Below are 21,907 nucleotides of genomic sequence, written 5' to 3'. Positions count from 1 at the left end.
AGAATCTACACCTGACACTACATGGCAAGATTGCCCTACCCAGACCTCAGAGGACCTGTGGAAAACGCCTGCATCCATCCATCCAACCAACAGGAAAATTGACAGAAAGTACTTTGTCCCCTCAAAAGACAACGACTTTCTTTTCACTCACCCACAACCTAACTCACTAGTCGTGGACTCAGCACAACAATGAGCGAAGCTTCCACAATATAGGACGGGCAATGCAGACAAGGACCACAAAAAGTTGGACTCCTTTGGCAAGAAAGTATACTCCTCTTCCACTCTACAACTCAGAATATCAAATTACTCTGCTCTCTTAGCAAATCACGACTTTGACAACTACTCAAAACTGGGAAAACTAATGGCACACCTCCCCGACTCCAAAAGACCCATCTTAAAATCAATAGTTCATGAGGGCCATATGATCGCCCACACCGCTCTCCAAATGGCAATGGATGTAGCTGACACTGCAGCCCGAGTTACAGCTACAGTGGTGGTGATGCGTAGAGCTTCTTGGCTCCAGTCGTCTGGAGTTCCCCACGAACTCCAGCCCAAAGCCATTTGACAAACAAAAGCTATTTGCAGCCACTACAGACGAAGTGCTCCACAACAGCAAAAATTCTAAGTCCACACTTCGCACGTTAGGTATGTGCATGCCACCCTATAAACGCAGGCGATACACCCCATATAATTCATATAATCGATACTGGTATAGACAATACAATCGACCACAGAGGCCTTATGAAGACAACAGACCAAGACAGCGAGGTCCCAGAAGGCAACCCAACCAAGCCCGCCCGCTGGCTACCCAACCAGCTAAGCAGCAAATTTGAACATTTGGTCGAGGGTCTGCAAGACCTCCCTCTCAATCTAGCACCTCAACATGGCCATCTATTCAACCACCGTTTGCGCGCCTTCCTCCCACAGTGGGAATCCATAACATTGGACCGCTGGGTCCTAGAGATAATTCGAGTGGGCTATACCATCCCTTTTATTTCTGTCCCCCCTATCCTTCCCCCTACCCCGTCCCTTTTCAGGGACCACTCTCACGATACCCTTCTAAAACAAGAAATCAATCTGCTCCTCGTCATCGGAGCTATAGAAAGGGTACCCCGAGAGGTCCACGGGAGAGGGTTTTACTCGAACTATTTCTTGTCCGAGAAAAGAACAGGGGGTTGGAGACCTATATTGGATCTCCGCAAACTGAAGAAATTTCTCAAGAAACAGCGTTTCAAGATGGTCACTCTCTCCGCTATCATTCCTGCGCTAGATTGAGGGGACTGGTTCGCAGCCCTCGACCTCCAAGATGCCTGTTTCCATATAACCATCCAACCCTCCCACAGACGCTACCTACGCTTTGCGCTCGGTCCAGACCACTTCCAATACAACGTTCTTCCCTTCGGCCTCTCATCAGCTCCGAGAGTATTCTCGAAGGTACTAGCAGTTGTAGCTGCGTACCTCAGACAGCAGAAGGTTATCATATTCCCCTACCTGGACGACTGCCTTCTAAAGGGATCCTCATACGCTGAAACCACCTCTATGATTCATACGACCGCGACCCTCCTCAATTGTCTAGGCCTCCTGATCAACAAAGACAAATCAACGCTACACCCGGTCCAAGATATAGAGTTCATTGGCGCACAACTGGACTCTGTTACAGCCCGAGCATACCTGCCTCGACAACGTTTCGCAACGATACAGGAAATTATAACCGGGATGCTCACAATGCCTACTACCACAGTACTTACATGCCTCTGACTAATGGGACACATGGCTTCCACCACCTACGTAATCCATCGTGCTCGCCTACACTTTTGATGCTTCCAGCTCTGGATGGTGACCATTTACATCCCATCACGACATCCTCGAAGCAAGAGAATTACTATCCCACCAAACGTGCTTGCATTCCTACGATGGTGGACCATGCCAAACAATCTTCTGATGGGTGTCCCATTCCAGCAAACCGAACCCACTATCCAAATTACCACGGATGCTTCCCTCCTCGGCTGGGGTGCACATATGGACAGCCGCGAAGTTCAGGGCAGGTGGTCCCCAAACGAGACACTCCTACACATCAACCTTCTCGAATTAAGAGCAGTAAGGAACGCTTGCGCACACTTTGCTTCCGACATCGCCAATCATACAGTTCGCATCCTAACGGACAATATTTGCATGATGTTCTACATAAACAGGCAGGGCGGAGCCCACTCCCGATCCCTATGCGCGGAAGCTGTTCGCCTCTGGAACTTGTGCATCCGCAACCAGGTCAACCTCATAGCATCCTATCTACCAGGGGTGAACAATACCAGAGCAGACTACCTCAGTCGGAACTTCACCTTAGACCACGAATGAGAACTACATACGGAGGTCACAAACTCAGTTTTCCACCAGTGGGGATGGCCATCTATAGACCTCTTCGCTTCGGCCCAGAATACCAAATGTCCCCAATTCTGCTCACGTGTGGGATTTGGCAAGCATTCTCTGGGGGATGCCTTTCTTATCAAATGGGCAGCCCCCCTACATTAGGCCTTCCCCCCCATACCTCTCATCCCAAGAGTCCTACGCAAAATCCTGAGACAAAAAGCCCTAGTCATCCTGATTGCCCCGTCATGGTCTTGCCAAACCTGGTACCCATACCTTCACAAGCTAGCGGTCCAGCCTCCCCAGCCTCTACCATACCGGATAGACCTATTATCTCAGGACAATGGCAGGATACTACATCCCCAACTCCATACCCTGCATCTTCAGGCGTGGCTTCTTTCTGGTTCTCAGAGATAGAAGACCGCTGCTCGCAGAAAGTAAAACACATCCTCCTCCATAGCAGGAGGTAATCCATGCGAAAAACCTACCAGCAGAAATGGGTACGTTTTTCTCACTGGTGTCAATGAGCCAAAGTGGAACCCCGTGTTTCTCCACTGAATACCATTCTAGATTACATTATGGACCTTAAAACATCGGGACTGTCAATTTCCTCTCTAAGGTCGTGTCCAGACTCAGGGGTTTTTTCAGGAAAAGTAGCCTTTTCCCGAAAAAACTTCCCCTGCGTCCAGACTCAAGCCGCGTTCTTTCGAAATTATTTCGAAAGAACGCGGCTTTTCTTTCGATGGCGGTAAACCTCGTTTCACGAGGAAGAACGCCTTCTTTCGAAAGTTCCTCTTTCGAAGGAAGGCGTTCTTCAATGTAAAGAGGCCATCTTCGAAAGAGAGCATCCAGACTCGCTGGGTGCTCTCTTTCGAAAAAGCGGATTTCTCTTTCGAAAGATCCGCCTGCAATCTAGACGCGATCTTTCGAAAGAGGCTTTTTCGAAAGATGCTTTCGAAAGAGCCTCTTTCGAAAGAAGCCTGCAGTCTAGACATAGCCTAAGAGTACATCTCTCTGCAATAGCAGCATTTCATACCTCGGTGGACGGCATCTCCATTTTTAACCATTCTATCACAAAGAGGTTCCTCAAGGGACTCCAAAATGTGTATCCACCATATAAAGCCCCACCCCTCTTGTGGGACTTAAATCTTGTTTTGGACTACCTGACCAGACCTCCCTTTGAACCATTGGCAACAATACCACTTCCCTTCCTTTTTATGAAAGTCTGCTTCCTCTTAGCCATCACCTCCGTCAGAAGGATGAGTGAACTTGCAGCACTAATGTCGGAAACCCCTTACACAGTTTTCACAAAGGATAGGGTCATACTTAGACCCCACCCGACGTTCCTGCCTAAGGTCTGTACGGAATTCCACGTCAACGAACCAATCGTATTACCTACCTTCTTCCAGAAACCACACTCTTCACAGAGAGATGTCACCCTGCATACTCTGGACATCCGGAGATGTGGGTGCTCCACTACCCTCCCTACCTTCCCTCTGCTCAGAGTCGAAATTCTTGGGCGGAGATGAGGAACTGAAAGGGAAGGGGTTGAGCCGTGCTCCTCAGGAGGCGGGAAGGGCTCAAGACGCCTCCTGGGTATGCGTGGCTCAACAGGGGTGTGACGGACCCAGCGGGGTCCGCACTAGGAGCGGGGAAGGCCCCCCCTCCCGAGCGGGAAGCAGCGGCCATGGACGACTGAAAACCGCTCGGCATGGCGCTGCCGGCCCCGCCGCGGCAAGAAGCGGGGGCGGGCGCGCGCCGGGGAAAGTGGGGGAAGCCCCGGGCAACCGCAAAACGCCCGGCTAGGGCGCCACGGTTTGCGCCCAGGGGCGGAGCCACGGGCATGCTCCGGCGGGAGCCAGGCTGGAGCGCCTCGGAGGGGGCAGGGCTTACGTCCCTGACGTCACCCGCTCGTGCCCATAACAGGGGCTCAGGGACGCTCAGAAGGGGGGGAGTGAGCGGGCAGCCACCCTGGCTTCCCGACACCCCAAGCCCCCGGCCTTCCGGGCAACGAAGGGAGACAACACCGGCAGCTGGCGACTCGCCCTGGGACGGGCACGGCGCCTGCGACGGGGTAAGTGGCTTAACCCTGCGCCGGCCCAGGGGGCCAGCGACGCGGGAGTGGAAGGAGTCCGAGGCGGGACCGTTTTGGCGCCCGTGGGCAGGCGAGTTTCGGGCGGCTGCCCCGCCTGCTGTGGGGGGATCGCTTTAAGGCACCCACCCCACTTAGGACCTCGGGCTGGGACCCGGTGGTGAGGGCGGGCCCGGGTCCCCCACTCCCCACACCCCGACCTTAGCGTAGGTCCTCAAGGCGGCAATAGCCGAACACTTTACCCAACCTCCCCCTCCCCACTGAGAGGGACCGAGAGGAAGAGAGCAGGACTAGAGGGACGGCTCAAGAGCCCCGGTCGGGCCCCCGGCCGGGGGCCGCCCGGGAAGGTACGGCCCGGGTCCGCCGAGCCCCTCCGGCCCCACTCAGGGCAAGGGGTGATCGCACCCGGGACCGGACTCACTCATGGACCCCGGAGGACGGGATAACTGAACTCTCTAAGGCGGTGGGTTCGTGGAGCCCCACCCCACTCCGCCGGCCCCGACCCGGGGCGCGGGCGGGAGCTCCGGGGTGGGGAGCTCGCACCCTTAAAACCCGCCACAAGGGGAAACTGCTATACAAAGCTCCGATCTGCGGCTCAGGGCAACTCTTCACCTACAGTGGAGCACCCACGGGGATACACATCTCGAAGAACACTCGTTACTGCACGAGGGGAGTAACTCCCTTTTTTTTCAGTCTTCCCTCAAAATCATGTATTCTAGACCTTTAATCATTTTTGTTGATCTTCTCTGGACCTTCTCCAATTTCTCCACATTTCATGAAAAGTGGTGCCCAGAACTGGACACAGTAGTCTAATTGAGGCCTAATCAGCGCAGAGTAGAGCAGAACAATGACTTCTCACGTGTTGCTCTCAATACTGCTGTTAATGCATCCCAGAATCGTGTTTGCTTTTTTTGAAACTGTGTCACATTAACTCATATTTAGCTTGTGGTCCACTATAACCCCTAGATCCCTTTCTGCCGTACTCCTTCCTAGACAGTCACTTCCCATTCTGTATGTGTGAAAGTGATTGTTCCTTCCTGAGTGGAGCACTTTGCATTTGTCTTTATTAAACTTCATCCTGTTTGTCTCAGACCATTTCTCCAATTTGTCCAGATCATTTTGATTTATGACCGTATCGTCCAGAGCAGTCGCAACCCCTCCCAGCTTGGTATCGTCTGCAAACTTAATAAGCGTACTTTCTATGCCAATATCTAAATTGTTGAGGAAGATATTGAACAGAGCCGGTCCCAAAACAGACCCCTGCGGAAGCCCACTTGTTATACCTTTCCAGCAGGATTGTGAACCATTAATAACTACTCTCTGAGTATGGTTATCCAGCCAGTTATGCACCCACCTTATAGTAGCCCCATCTAAGTTGTATTTGCCTAGTTTATTGTTAAGAATCTCATGCGAGACCGTATAACGCCTTACTAAAGTCTAGGTATACCATATCCACCGCTTCTCCTTTATCACAAGACTTGTTATCCTATCAAAATGGTATGATGAGATGCTTGAAACCTGCCTTTATTTCTGATCCTAGAACAGTGTTTCTTAAACTTTTTAAGACCGAGCAACACCAAACAATAATTTTTGGTGAGGGGGAAACAATAATTTTTGGGGAGGAACACTAAGGATTTTTTTTGTTGGGGGAGGGAAGGTCTGAGGGAAGTTATTGAGGAAAAAAAATTTTGCCTGCCCCTTTAAGGGCTGTCATTTTGAATTCTGTTGTTCTCCGCAGCACACCTCCGACTGCCTCGTGGCACACTGGGGTGCCACATGGAACACAGTTTAAGAAACACTGTCCTAGAAGCTCCTCTACAGAGTTGCCAGGTGTCCGGTATTGAACTGGACAGTTCAGTATTTTTGTCTCCTGTCCAGTAAAAAAATTCAGAAAATACCAGACACCTGAAATGTCCAGTACTTTCTGATATTTTTCCCGGCCAGGAGACGAAAATCCTGGGCTGTCCAGCTCAATACGGAGTCTGCCTGGCAACCTTAGTGCTTACTGGGTTCTGCAGGGGAGCTGTCCAGCCCTGTGCAGGGAGGCAAGATGGCGAGCAGCCGCCGACAGCCAGTTAGGGCCAAAAACCCTCATCATGCTTTTTTTAAAAGTGCCACACTGGGTTTTTTTGTGTTTTGTTTTTTTGCTTAACAACTCTTGGGGTCCTTTTTCCTTTTGGTATTTTTTCTGAAACGATTTGGCAACCCTACTTCTCTGGCTTCAGCCTATGGTGCATCATGATGGAAACAGAAGGCAAAGTGCTTTTCAGGAAGACTTGTTTTGTTTGCTTGATCTTCAGAGCTTTCAAAGCCAGTTTCCTGTTACGTTGTTGTAGAAATTCTTTTCTTTGTCAGAAACATGCTAAGGGCAACTTCTCAACTCTGTCAGTGGTGTCAAGTCTTCACTGAATCCCCTCCCCTTCCTAAGGCTGTGGAGAAAGCAGTTGAAGCAGAGTTTACAAGTTAGTCTAAGATGTTAATGGCTCTCTTTCTGGAAGAGCAGAATTGCAGATACTATTTAGAAACAGAAGAGTTGGCTTGGAGCATAATGATTGATTTGAAACTACTCTCGCTCTCAGAAAGTGACTCCTACTGCCGTGGCTCCATGCTGATTCTTGTATTTTTCCTATTACATTTTCCTGTGATTTAAAGTGGTTTTTATTTCCCCGTTGTATTAAAGACCCACTAAACAACAGAAAACAGGGCACTGACCAAAAAACTAAAAGTTAAATATCAAGCTGAACTCAGCGTTTTAAGCAGGCTGTGTCCCATCAGCCATACTTAAGGGGTCAGCACATTGGGTTGAATGGACTCCTTGTGTTCTGCCAATCCTCCTTGCTGTGTTGTATTGCTGTATGCTTCCCCTTCCTTTCTGCTCTGTACTTGTGCTCTACATGAACTGAACAGAAGTTTCTGTTTTCTTTTGCAGCCTCCATTAAAGAGTGTGAAAGCTCGCCCTAAGAAGAAAGCTGCAGGCTCCATTGCTGCTGGGGAGTCAGCCTAAGGACACCCCCACCTGTCTGTTCCAGGATTTGCCTGTGACTTTGAATGGACACTTTCCAAAGTAAAGGAGCGGAGATACATGTACATAACTGCTACTGCTTTGTAGAGCTCATTCCAAGGCAAGGGGGTGGCAGAGATTCAGCACATGGAGTTGAGGGTGCACATCCTCAGGAATTATTTAGTCTTAATCTGTCTGTTGGAGGGAATGCTGATCTATCTGTACATAGCCTTTTGCTTTGGGATCCCCTTTCTGTATAACCCTAATAGGGAAACTGTGCTGGAAGAACTGATGATTCTTCTTCTTAACATATGCACAATGTGCCTCAGGTGGCACATGACCAGGATTTGTCACCAAATTTGGTCCAGCAGTTAATTAGGATTAGAGCCACCCCTGGCACAGAGGCTGGTAGAAATGTTCAGGATGGGCCATAGAAGTTTCATTTGGGGAAGAGAGCTCCTGAAAATGTCTTATGTCAGCCTGAACATCCTCCTGCAGCTACTGAGCGCAATTATAGGTAGGAAGTTCCTGTAGAAAAGTGACTGATTCTTCATAGTTCAAACCCATTTTTGGTGGGAAAGGGACTGAAGCAATATGTTGGCTGTGCTTCCCAGTTTCATTCATGATTGACTTGTAGAAGGAGTGGGATTATGACTAGGTTCCAGCATATGCTGCTGATTGATTCACAGGAGGTGAGGATGAATGGCTTTCTTTGTCTTTTCAGGGAGAAGGAAGAGCATGGAGGGAACTGAGATTTCACAGTGGCTAAAAGGACATGAGTGCGTGTGTGTGTGTGTGCATGTGTTGGGATATATACAAGTATCTGTGCTGGACTGCTTGGCACTCCTAGAGTTTGTGGTCCTGTCTCCAGAGCTGCTCAGATTTCATAGTCCAATCAGTCTCCTGTGTTGATAATGTAAACAGTGTATGTGTGGGGCAGTGCAGGGGCCAGTGAGCCTCTCCTGGCAGTAGGTTGGGTGGACTGTGAGGATTTACATTTACACTCAGTGGCTGAACTCCATAAAATCCCAATGCTAGTTACTCTAGAACTAATCTGACAAATTCTTTCATTCTAACAGATGACAATGGAAAACCTGGCTCAATGCAGTCTGCAGACATACTTGAGTAAGTGTGAGGTGGAACAATCCAGAGGCCCTTCTATCCCAACTCAGAAGGCTCCTGAAAAGAGCCAATCCACAGGCCATGAGCATTTACAAATAACTAAAGTATGAAAACTTCATTATTCTTATCCCAGGACTCCATTCTTCAGTTGGGGGGAAAATACAGAATTGATATTGATCAGTCCTTCTGCTGCTTCTCCAGCCCATGAACAACTCTTCATGTATTTAACAATGTGCCAAATCCATCAGCTTCCTGGAACCTGAGCAACATGTAAGATTCAAGCTAGAAATAAATGTGGATATGGAGTATGTAATGAGAGGGTTGGGCTTAAGTGGTACTCACATAAAGAAAGACTTTGAATATCAATATGTCGAGAACAGCTGAAGGGATCCCCCCTTCTTTGGGTAAAAACACATTCTAACCTGTACCCTTCAGTAGATCTTTCCTAATGTCTTTTGATGGGGAGGGAGGGCAGGGATCCTGAAGATTAGTAAGGCCCCTCCTATCACTGTAGTCTCTTTTGACTAATGTCTTGAAGGCGAATATTTGGTGGCCTAGGTTTTTCAGAGATTAGCTGCCAGCAGTCTTTCTGCCTATTAAAGACTATTTTTTCCTGTATTTTGGGAGTTTGGATGACCGCTAATTTCTAAAGCCTGCTTTCTTGCTTCTTAAACTGTGGCAGAGCTCTTAGCTGAAACTCCTAGTTGTTATGGTGCTGGTGAGGTATAGGAACACCTTTCTAGCTTTCTTCAATTGCTTATAACTTTGTCAAAACTGTTACCTTTTTGGGCTAAAATTTTGCACATTTGTTCTTGTTCTGGGCATAAATTTTATGAAAAGCTAGTCCTTTTCAAGTGCAAAGAGTGAAGGGATAAAACTTTGACCATTTAAAACAAACAAGCAAGCACGTTGACCCATTCTAATGTCTTGGCAAGCTATAGAAGAATCTTGTAATTTGTCAGGGATGCTGGTCCTAAGTAATAGATAACATCTGATGAAAGTCCTTTTTGATTTGGCTGAGGAATTAAGATTTAAAAACAGCTTGTTAACATGCATTTTTTTTTCATTACTAATGATTTGCCAATATTCCCCTGGTATTGCACTTGCATATGTATGTATCTAAGTGGAAATTCCTATTCGGGATGTATTCTTACTATTTCGTTATCTGGAACCATATAAGAAAGTGAAGAGGAACTTTATGATGTAAAATGACATGTGGAGGTGCATTTGGAATGAGACTTGACTGTGAAGAAACCCTGTCCAAGTTGATTCTGCATTAGGCAGTAAAGGGCAATTATGCTGTATATAGTAAGTAGCTTTGTATGATCAAATTTCATCAGGTTTTTTAACCTAAAAATCTCCATGAAATGAAGCGTTTAAAAACTGTGTAGGACTCAAGTTTGGGAATGCTAAGGGTAAGGCAGTCCATATGCTACTTCCTGACCCATGCCTATTTTATGCATATTAATTGCTGTATAGTCTAATTACATGATCCTTATACTATCACTTTCTACAAGACCTGTACCTTGCTCACTCCAGAAGCTGGACAATGTCAACTGAAGGAGGTAAGTTTATCCAGTGAATAAAGCAGAGGTTCCTTTCCTGTTTTTGTGAAGGAGTTGACTGGTGTACAGCATATGGGGAAAGGGACCATAAGCTGAACAATTGTAATAAAAATAAGCATGAAAGAGCTGCTTCATTCAACTGTGAACTGTCAGTTCTGTATGTTGAAGGAGAACAGTGGTTCTCTAGAAAAATTGGTATGTAATCCTGCAATCAAATACTACATTGTACTCTCTGCACACCCATATTAGGGGAAGAGTTGAGTGCACAGCCTTAATTGTCATTTTCTGATGCATGAGTGCTTCACTTTTTAGCCTTAAAATTCCTTTCTCATAGCCTTTTAAATATTAATTGCATTAGTCTCTATTATCTATCAAATACTATCACTGTGCTGCAGCTGTTTTTCATTTTTATCCTTGAAGGGCAGACTGGCATCACTATAATTCTATAAAAAGTACAACATGGAATAGCAGCTAAGGTAGTGGCACTTAAAATTCACCCTCTTTCTGCTCTGTTGACATAAAATCTGTGTCCTAGCTGGGTATTGGCAAATGTGAATTTGTAGACATTAGTGGGGTAGAGCAGTTTCTTCACCAGGGTAGAGAGCAGATGGCTAGAGTGATGGTGCCAGCTTCCATTGCCTGGAATAGCAGCATCATACAGTCCACCTCAACTCCTTCTGCCAATGGACTCATGTACTTTGTATTCCCTAGATGTGTCTGTGGGAGATAGAATTAGGAATATTGTATGGGGAAGTACATGCGGCCCACTAAAGAATGAAGCAGTGAGGTTGCATTGCCATATTCAGGTCATGTTGGAGATTAAAAGTTACCTCCTGTTACTCTTTGTCCCTCTGGTGAACTGGTCAGCAACTCTTCTGCATCTTCATAGAAACATAGAACACTAGAACTAGAAGGGACCTTGAGAGCCCTGCCCTCACGGCAGGACCAAGCACCATCTAGACCATCCTTTATAGATGTCTATCTAACCTGCTCTTAAATATCTCCAGAGATGGAGATTCCACAACCTCCATAGGCAATTTTTTCCAGTGTTTAACCACCCTGACAGGAAGTTTTTCCTAATATCCAACCTAAACCTTCCTTGCTGTAGTTTAAGCCTATTGCTTCTTGTCCTATCCTCAGAGACCAAGGAGAACAATTTTTCTCCCTCCTCCCTCCTCCTCTTTTAGGCATTTGAAAACCACTATCATGTTCCCGCAGTCTTTTCTAAACTAAACAAGCCCAGTTCTCATAGCTCATGTTCTCTAGACCTTTAATCATTCTTGTTGCTCTTCTCTGGTCCTTCTTCAATTGCTGCACATCTTTCTTGAAATGTGATGCCCAGAACTGGACGCAATACTCCAATTGAGGCCTAATCAATGCAGAGTAGAGCGGAAGTAATACTTCTCGTGTCTTGCTCAGAACTCTCCTGTTAATGCATCCCAGAATCATGTTTGCGCTTTTTGCAACAGTGTCACATTGTTGACTCACATTTAGCTTGTGGTCCACTCTGACCCCTAGATCCCTTTCAGCAGTACTCCTTCCTAGACAGTTACTTCCCATTCTGTATGGGTGAGACTGATTGTTCTTTCCTAAGTGGAGTGCTTTGCATTTGTCCTTATTAAACTTCATCTTGTTTACCTCGAACCATTTCTTTAATTCGCCAAGATCATTTGGAATTTTAACCCTATCCTCCAAAGCACTTGCAGCCTCTCCCAGCTTGGTATCATCTGTAAACTTAATAAGCATATTCTCTATGCCAATATCCAGGGCTCGACAAACCGCAGCAAAATCCACTCGCCAGCCCGGCACCGTTCATGCACCAGACCTGCACTGCGCATGCGCGCACCGCTGGTAAACAGGCGACCAAGTGAAATCTACTCGCCACGGGCAAGTACATAAATGGATTTGTCGAGCCCTGACAATATCTAAAGCATTGAGGAAGATATTGAACAGAACCGGTCCCAAAACAGACCCCTGCGAAACCCCACTTGTTCTTCGAGGGTTCCCGTGGGTGCTCCACCTTAGGTGCATCAGCATCACTGCACTCCGATCAGAGATTTGTATTAGCAGTGCCCCTGGCTGGTGTCATGCGGAGTGCCAGCACGAGTGGTTTGAGAGTGTTATTCCGCAGGCACAGCTGGCTGCCTTCAGTTCCTCTTTAACCACCGCCAGCTCCGGTCACAGTCTAGCAGTTGCCCACTTCAACTCACGACTAATCTTTTTCTTGTATATAGTCAGATCAACAGTTACCACAAAAGTTATAGTAGTAGTAAATAGTTGTTAGTTCGTTACCTTAAAATTAAAAGAAAATTCTTTATTAGTTAGTTACTAATTAAAATGGAGTATATTAGATTACAGAACATTGAACTCTCGGTGGTAACAACACGTTGAAACATACTCTGTCTGGGTCATGCCAGGATCGCCTGGCTTTAAAAGGTACACAAGCTGTAAGCTGTCTGTATCAGTCTCTGACGGACATGACCTGTGCGTTTGCTGTTTGGGGGAGGAGTACGTGAGGGAACAGTGTCCTCACTGCAGTAAACTAACCAAGAACGAGAAGGTCCAGAGAACTAAAATTAAAAATGATTCAGTTTGTGAAGATGACTCATCATGCTTCAGACCCAGAGCACACTGTTTCCCCTATCCCTCCCCCCCATACACAACCATCACCAGGGGTGGCATCAGACAGCTCACCTACCACTATGCCCAGCGCAAGAGACCTTGACAAGGCGCAACAGCCCAAGAAGAGGTGTCACTACTCCTCAGGGACAGATTCCCCTTCAAGGAAGCACTCCCTACATAGCAGCACTGCATACAAAACCCTGACAATAAAGGTGTCAAAGCAGCAGTATGCTAATGGGACAAGCACCAAAAAAGGCCATGACCCCAACCTAAAAGCTTGCACCACAACAAAGGCAGAGACGGAGGCAAAACACAAACCCTTCAAGCCGGTACTGAGCACAAAGCCATTGGCACCGGCTGCAGGAAAGATAAAACTGTGCTGGGAAGCGGCAACGGACACCACTGCGGGGCATTCGACGACAACACAATCACGCTGGAAACAATGAGCAGTGAGCACTACAGTGCCATCAGCACCGACAAAGCCACTCATAGAAGTGGCAAGGAACAACGCAGCAGAGCTACCAGCACCAGATAAACAATTGGTGCCGATAAAACACAAAAAGCAAACACCAATGCCTCAATTCACGATTGCCGGGGATCTCTTAATCACATTGGTACCAGGCTCACCCCTTTTTGGCATCAATGGGACCCCACATACATCAAGGCATAGCCTGTCATTCACACCTGCCACATCAATAGCACAGGTGTTCAGTGAGGATGAAGAGGAGGTACACACCAATATATACATACAATGGTACTCTTCACCCAAGCCCAACCATCACAGGCAATCGCAGCAATGGCTCCCACCTCCTACCCCAGCAAACTGGCCTTACTGGGTTCCATGGGCTCCATATAGAACACAGCAGATGTAGAAGATGCAGCTACCACAGTACCTTTCTCTGGCACCAAAGCCAAGCACTACTATTGAACACTTCCCAGACAGAGACAGTTCAGATTTGGTGGAAGACGGGGAGGACAGTACGTATGATGATCACATACCTACTTCTTCCTCTCTGAATATGGCATCAGCTTCCATTGCTGATACGATTATGCCTCCTCTACCAACGGCTGGAGATGACTTCAGGTCATTCTAGGAACTCTTCAAGAGAGTTGCTGAGTCACTAGAGATCTCCCTGACGGACATGCCAGAAACGCAACACAAACTCACAAACATACTATAGAAGTCTCCACACATGAAGCTAGCACTCCCAGTGAATGAGGCTGTCATGGACTCGGCCAAGAACATCTGGAAAATGTTGACCACAATACCACAAACCTGCAAGAGGTCAGATCGAAAATACTGTGTCACTCCAAAAGGACCAAAATTTCTCTTCTCCCACCCATCTCTGTATTCATTAGTGGTGGACGCAGTTAACCAAAGGGGCATACAACAGGCTACCCGAACTGTCCCCTACAACAAGGACTGGAAGAGACTGGACATGATGGGCAGAAAGACATATTTATCAGCAAAGCTTCCAGCTGCCAATAGCCAATTAAGCAGCATTACTAGCAAAATATGCACACCATGCCTTCGATCAGCTGGCAAATTTTATTGAATCAGTTTCAGATAACAAAAGGGATCAGTTCAAGGCTAGCTTACAGGAAGGAGCTTTAATATTTAGAACAGCTCTACAGGCTGCATTAGATTCTGCAGGTATAGCAGCCAGATCCTTGGCCTCTGCAGTAGTGATGAGGCAATCATCTTGGCTTCAGCTCTCAGGATTCCCCAGAGAAGTACAATCAGCGTTCGAGGATCTGCCTTTCGATGGGGTCAAACTCTTTGCTGAATCTACTAATGCCTCCTTACATACCCTCAAGAGATTCACGAGCAACATTAAGGACTCTGGGCATCCATGCACATGTCACAAAGAGAAAGCAGGGTAGACAAAGGTATAGAGCCACGTTCTTTAATCTGCAACAATGTCATTATAATAACTGATGGAGAAAACACCAAAACAGGCGCAGGCAACTCTCCGAACAATCAACAGCTCAACAGCCATTCAATATTTCAACAAGCATTTTGAAGTGTTAGTCGAGGGTTAGACAACCCTGACATTTCCAAGGCAGCAATTCAAGCCCTCCAAAACGTTTGGCAATAGATTAGACACATTTTACCCAGCCTGGCGTGCCATCACCACCAACAGGTGAGTGCTGGAAATCATAAAAACTGGTTACTGTATCCCGTTTTCAGTTATCCCCCCTCCCACCCCTCTTGCCCGTCATGAGCTGCTACTCCTACAAGAAACAGAATGCCTCCTCACGCTGGGAGCCATAGAAGAGGTACCACGAGGGCAAGGGGTTCTACTCCCATTATTTCCTAACCACAAAAAAATCAAGATGCTGAAGACCCGTATTGGACCTCTGGAGACTCAACCACTTCATAAGATACCAACGGTTCAAAATGGTGACCATCACCACAATTATCCCTGCCTTGGAAAAAGGAGCATGGTTATCCAGCCTTGACCTCTAGGACGCCTATTTTTATATATCAATCCACCTAGCATACAGACGCTTTCTGTACTTCAGGATAAAAGACAAACATTTTCAGTATGGATTGCTGCCTTTCAGACTGTCAACAGCCCCGCTGGTGTTCTCAAAGGTCTTGGCAATTGTAACGGCACTCTTAAGAAAGAGGGGTATCGCTATAGTCCCCTATCTAGATGATTGCCCAGTAACAGGCACTACACAGAGCCATACATCTCAGACAGTCAGTACCATCAGAGAATTATTCAACAATCTGGGGCTCCAGATAAACATACCCAAGTGCACACTGACACCAACTCAAACACTAGAATTCATAGGGACACAATAGGACTGCACAACAGCCATAGCCTCTCTACCGGAACACGGGTTTGCAGCAATAAAGCAACTGCTTTCAACGGCAGAGTCCAGCCCGGTGATAACAGCCAGATACTGTCTGCAAATTCTAGGCCACATGGCTGCAGCAACATTCGTAGTGCCATACACTCATCTCCACATGAGACCTCTACAAGCATGGCTCTGCACAGTGTACAAGCCATGCATCCATCACATAAACAAATCGCCATACCAAACAAGATAAAGGCCTCCTTCACTTGGTGGACCATACACGCCAACTTTCATGATGGAGTCCCCTTCCAAAGAACTCCACCTTCAGCAACAATCACTACAGATGCCTCACCGATGGGATGGGGCACTCACCTAGGTCACCACGTAATACAGGCTCAATGGACCAAACAAGACATAGGGAAACTCATCAACCTGCTCGAACTCAGGGCAGTAAGACATGCATGTGCACACTTCCTTCCCCTCAGTCAGAACAAAACTGTACAGATCCTGGAGGACAATGTAACTACAATGTACTATATTAACAGACAGGGAGAGGCCTGATCATACAAGCTCTGCCAAGAAGCAGCCCAGTTATGGGAGTGGTGCATTCAAAGGAAGATACACCTGGTCGCAACTTATTTTCTGGGCAAGGACAACACACTTGCAGACAGCCTAAGCAGGCAGTTCCTTCAAAACCACGAATGGGAAATATACCCGTCAATGCTAACCTTCCTCTTCAAGAAGTGGAGGTTCCCATTGATAGAACTATTTGCCATACAACACAACGTCCGTTGCCCACAGTATTGCTCCGGAGCGGGCATAGGACACAACTCACTAGGAGATGCCTTTGCCATACAGTGGAAAACACATCTGTACTACACATTCCCTCCATCTCCTCTGATACGAGTAATTCTCAAGAAACAGGACAGGGCCAGAGTGATCCTCATAGCACCCAACTGGCCCAGGCAAATGTGGTATCCATATCTGTTGCAGATTCGCATCCGTCCACCGCACCGCTTCCCACCAGTTCAAGCTCTGCTCACTCAATGCAACGGTTAGATTCACCATCCCAATATACAAACTCTGTATCTCCAAGTGTAGCTGTTCGATGACATGCAACATACTCTACCAAAGACAGTGCAGCATATTCTTAAAACTCCAGGAGACCTACAGCGAGAAAAACATACTCATAGAAATGGAAGCATTTCACAATGTGGTGTTCCACCTACAACTACAGACCACAACATACACAAATAACACACATACTACAGTATTTGTTGCACCTGCACGAGGCAGGTCTCTTCATGAGCTCTATAAGAGTACACCTCGCCTCATTTCAGCCCTTCATCCCCCACTGCAGTCACACTCAGTCTTTACCCATCCAGCGGTCAGAAGGTTCCTGCGTGGCCTACAAGACATGTATTCACCAATTAAGGATCCAATACCAGCATGGTTACTTAAATCTAGTTCTTACAAGGCTCATGGGCAGACCCTTCGAGCCATTAGCTACATGCTCTTTATTGTGAAGTAGCACGCTCAAACCACTCGTACTGGCATTCTGCATGCACCATTGGCCAGGGGCACTGCTAATACAAATCTCTGATCGGAGCACAGCGATGCTGACACCTCTAAGATGGAGCACTCATGGGGACAACCACCTCGAAGAACTCCAGTTACTGCACAGGTGAGTAACCTTCCCTTATGCCCTTCCAGCATGATTGTGAACTGTTAATAACTACTCTCTAAGGGTACGTCTAGACTTGCTTTCACTTTTGAAAGAAGATATACAAATTCGGTGGTAATTTGCATATCTTCTTCCGATCGCTTTTTAAAGAGAGGGTTTTTTGTTTGTTTTTTCGAAAAACCAAGCAGTTTAGATGCAGTTCTTTCCACAAAAAAAAAACAAACAAAAAAAACCTCTTTTTCGAAAGAATCTGTAAACCTCAAAAATTGAAATTCAAAAATTGAGGTTTACAGGTTCTTTCAGAAAAAGGGTTTTTTTCAGAAGAACCGCATCTAAACTGCTTGCTTTTTTTCGAAAAAACCTCTTTTGAAAAAGCGATCAGAAAAAGATATGCAAATTACCGCCAAATTTGCATATCTTCTTTCGAAAGTGAAAGCAAGTCTAGACGTACCCTGAGAATGGTTATCAAGTCAATAATGCACCCACCTGATAGTAGCTCTATCTAAGTTGTATTTGCCTAGTTAATTGATAAGATCATGTGAGACTGTATCAAATACCTTACTAAAGTCTAAGTATACCATGTCCACCGCCTCTCCCTTATCCTCAAGACTTGTTATCCTATCAAAGAAAGCTATCAGATTGGTTTGACATGATTTATTCTTTACAGATCCATGCTGACTGTTACCTATCACCTTATTTTCTTCCAGATATTTGCATATGAATTCCTTCATTACTTGCTCCATTTTCTTTCCTGGCACAGAAGTTAAACTGACTTGTCTGTAGTTTCCCGGGATGTTCTTATTTCCCTTTTTATAGATGGGCACTATATTTGCCCTTTTCCAGTCTTCTGGAATCTCTCATGTCTTCCATGATTTTTCAAAGATGATAGCTAAAAGCTCAGATACCTTCTCTATCAGCTCCTTCAGTATTCTAGGATGCATTTCATCACCCTGTTTACCTCACCTATCCCTCCTGAGTAAGCGGTACCCTTCAATACCAATTTTCCAATGATGTGTATCATCCCACCAAGTCTCTGTGTTACCAACTCTATCATAGTTGTGTTTATTTATTAGGACTTCAGATTCTTCCTGCTTATTCCCCATGCTTCTTTGTATATAGGCATCTAAGATACTGATTTGATTTTGCCTCCCAGTTCTGCCTAGTCCTTTCATTTTCTCTGCTATTATAGTCTATGTTCTCTCCCATTTCTGACCCAGCTCTCAGGTCTCCATGTCTTTCTTCTTTCTCTTTGTTCAGCTTTTAGCGCTGCTCCTGTTCTTTTGCTTGGTGCTGCCAAGCCTGCCCTTCCAAAGCAGGGCTTTTGGCTGCTTTTATGGGATTCAGCCTCAGGGGCCTGGTCTCCTTCTGCCTTCCTGTGCTAGATTAATTTAACTACACAATCACTAATTTCCAAGCTTCCAGCGAAGGTGGGCCAGTATCCCTGTCCCTGGTTTACATGGAGGTTTAGTGATTTACCCATGATTACATTGTGAGAAAGAGGTGTAGCAAGAAAAAGAACCCAAGTCTCTTGAACTCCACATCTTCCTTATCTTCTGAGCCATGAGGTAGCAGAGAATAATGCTTATTATTTTTAGCAAGAATAAAACCACAGCAGGGCCTGTGTGTCCTGCTGTCAGGTCCAATGTTGAGCACCGGAGGGATGCTAATCCTGATCTTCATATGGGATGGTAAGAGCTTTGGCCAGGTAGATCAAAATCCCATTGAACATATAATGTGACAGTTTAGTCAGTTCCAGCCTCAGTTTTAAGTCTAGACAGGTGGCAGTGTGTATTACCTCTTTCCCTTATTAGTGAAAGCTTTCTGCTTCAATAACACAATAATAGGCACAGCAACAAATACCATTAGGTGTCAGGAAATGCTGAAACTGCCCCACATTCACTGGTTTCCTCAGGACTCAGTGTGATGCAGGTGAACTATTACATGTTAAAGCTTTACTTCACAGCAGAACCTATTGAATCCAGTGACACCCCCACACTCAGTTTCTTTCATGCTTAGATACAGTGATGTAATTGGGAGCATAGGAGAAGAAATGACTCTCAGGTGTTCTTTACTCACAGGATGACGGATGAGTAAGCTACAGCACACAACATGTGATCTGCACAGAAACCACAAGTGAAGCTGCTTCCTGCTCATAAAGGAGAAATGCCATACTTCCACACCATGAGCCTATGTCATGCTACTGGAGAAGGAAATCTTGAGCCATGGTTTTCTTATGAAACATGGAGATCTTGCATCCTGCTACATAGGAAGGGCAGGTTATCATTCCAACTGCCACACATCCTGCATGCTTCCTTGCCATGTCTTGATGCAGCCTGAGCAGGAGGAAATGTTATATCTCAGGGGTAGGCAATCCATTTAACAAAGAGAGCCGAAATAGCGGTGGAAAAAATGCGAAGAGCCACACCAAAATTGTCAAGCAAAAAAAAAAAAAAAAAGGCCCTCAGAACAGAATTGTTGAGCAAAAGCATTTAAAAAAAAAAGGAGGCTGCCCCTTTAAGACAGTTGCCATCTTGGGCGCCATTTTGAAAACTTCGCAGCTCCAACCCAGTAAGCACAGGGGAGCCGGGAGGAGGTTGGGGGGAGCCGAGTGGGAGTAGGGGCCATTGGGGGGGGACACGGGAACAGCTTCACAAGCCGTACTTTTGGGGGGGCAAGAGCCACATGCGGCTCGCTAGCCACAGGTTGGCCACTGCTGTTATATCTCTTAGAGTTTTATGTAGCTGCCCATGACTCTTTGTATTTTAGCACCTTCCACCTAAAATCATTGTCAATAGCAAAGGTCTTAGTGCACTTTATGGAATCTCTCCCCTTTTTATTTCAAATACCTTGGAGGGTGGGGAATTTTGGTTTGTGGATAGATTTTTTTTTTTTAAGATTTTTTTGGTGGCGAGGGTTTATCAGGTGAAAGGAGTATCAGTATTGTCATTCTGATAGTGATAAAGGTTTTTCAAAGAGTGCTCCTCTTCCCCATTCAAAAGCAATAAAATGTTCCCATCTGTCTAGCTATTTATGTGGACCCTATCACCATAGTATGAGTGCCTCTCTCTTTCCATATTCCTGTTGAGAGTGTACATCCTCCACAATGCGCCCATCCATTTTACTTCTGCTCCCTTGAAGAGCTTGTTCCTGAGAACATTGTGTTCCCAGCACTAGTGCTTTTGAGCTTTAATTCCTGTCTAGCTTGCCATCTTTGACTATGAGAAGTTCTAAGTGTGGTCTTCTGTACAGTATGAAGCACACTTGCCTGCAAAACATCCCACAAGCCACCATGTCCTTTTGTGTATCTAGGAAATGCCATGCCACATGCTCGTGAGATTCTTGAGAGCATCTGTCCCATTGACTGATGGAAAAAATCCAAGCCCTCATGCAATACAGGAAATTGATGGTCTGCTGCCTAAGGAGGAAACTCCATACTTCAATTGCCAGAACTTACAGCTCATCCGCTAATGCGAATACTGTATCATTAGCCATCTGAAGTGAAAATCTATTGCTGTGTAATACAGAAATACTGTATCAGACCCCAAGAAAAAGCATCCCTCTTCCTGGAATGCACCCTAGCTTTCCTTAACACATCTCTGTCTCACGCCAGTGGAACTCCACATGCCATGTCACATCACGATTTTGTGTGTAAAGGAGGCTAATGGAAGTCCAATAGCTGCAGATGACAATGTTAGAAATCTGAAGGTATGTATGACTGTCTCTGGTGTACATGCTTAGAGCTTGTGTGTGTGTGTGGTAGTGTTCCAGAGTGTGTGCACGTATACCCATCAGTGTTAATTCCAGAGTCTCTGGTACTATTTCACCTGAAAAGATTCTGGAAAGCTTGTGTTACACTTTTCTGTAAGATTTCTAGAAATATTGTTTATGAATGATGATAATCCCAGGAGGTCTGGGTGAATTCAAGGCCAGGGAGTCCCAGAGAGGTATTAAAAGGTGTCCAGAGCAATGTGTATTTGGGAACAACTGATTTGTATGGTAACTGAGCAAGCCTTCCAATTTCTATAGTAGCTGAGACTTTTTCACATATGATGGGACAGCAGGAAAATGTGAAACAAAAATTGTAAGGGCATGTCCAGAATATATATTTGAATCAATCTGAGCTTTAAGCACAGCTTCCACACACTGCAGTTTGCTGGTTAGATCCTGACTACACCCAGCACCTCTTATTATTTCAGGGAGGGCGGATTGGTATTAGTCTCTTCTGTTTCTCTATGTATTTCATACACCGTTCTGGGCAAATACTGAGAGAAAGGAATGAATGCCCAGTGACAATGTTAGGCTGAGAAATGGATTTTTCCTGAGAAGCCCTCAGCTGTAGTTAGAGTGAAATGATGAACTAGAATGCTCAGGGTTTAGGTTTCTGAGGGTGACTCATGTTTGAACAAGTGTATGAAATTAAATAGCAAAACTGCCATTGTTCTATTTGCAATGATGAGATGAAATCAGAAATAATATGGAATGTAGACAAAAATCCATATCTGCCTCTGTTTCTTTTTAATGTTGCAGGTAAATGTGAATCTGCTGTTAGTTTGTGGTATAACTTTTCCTAAACTCCATGTGCACAAACACACTTGTTTTCATGGAATTACTGCGGTGCTCACTCTACATCCTCTCGTGTTCAAGGTCCCCTC

General features: G+C 45.9%; 1 protein-coding gene across 10 annotated transcripts in view; it reads left to right on the top strand.

The window, feature by feature from the left end:
* REEP2 (receptor accessory protein 2) overlaps window positions 1-21,907 on the top strand; it is a 106,939-nt gene that overhangs the window by 41,805 nt on the left and 43,227 nt on the right. For 2 of the 10 annotated variants that reach the window (XR_012900116.1, XR_012900117.1), the window contains exon 8: window positions 7,383-8,846. Coding sequence is in view for 2 of the 10 variants with exons in the window: in XM_006121642.2 (XP_006121704.1) it covers window positions 7,383-7,457 (75 nt within the window). In the remaining 8 variants the exon portion in view is untranslated. Of the gene's footprint in view, window positions 1-7,382; window positions 21,752-21,907 lie in introns of those variants that run through there. The other 8 variants (XM_006121642.2, XM_006121640.2, XR_331957.2 and 5 more) reach the window with 7 other exon arrangements.

This window comes from Pelodiscus sinensis, unplaced genomic scaffold, assembly GCF_049634645.1.
Source record: "Pelodiscus sinensis isolate JC-2024 unplaced genomic scaffold, ASM4963464v1 ctg55, whole genome shotgun sequence".
Taxonomy (NCBI): Eukaryota; Metazoa; Chordata; order Testudines; family Trionychidae; genus Pelodiscus; species Pelodiscus sinensis.
The sequence above is the reverse complement of the archived record's forward strand: the minus strand, read 5'-3'. Positions and strand labels throughout refer to the sequence as shown.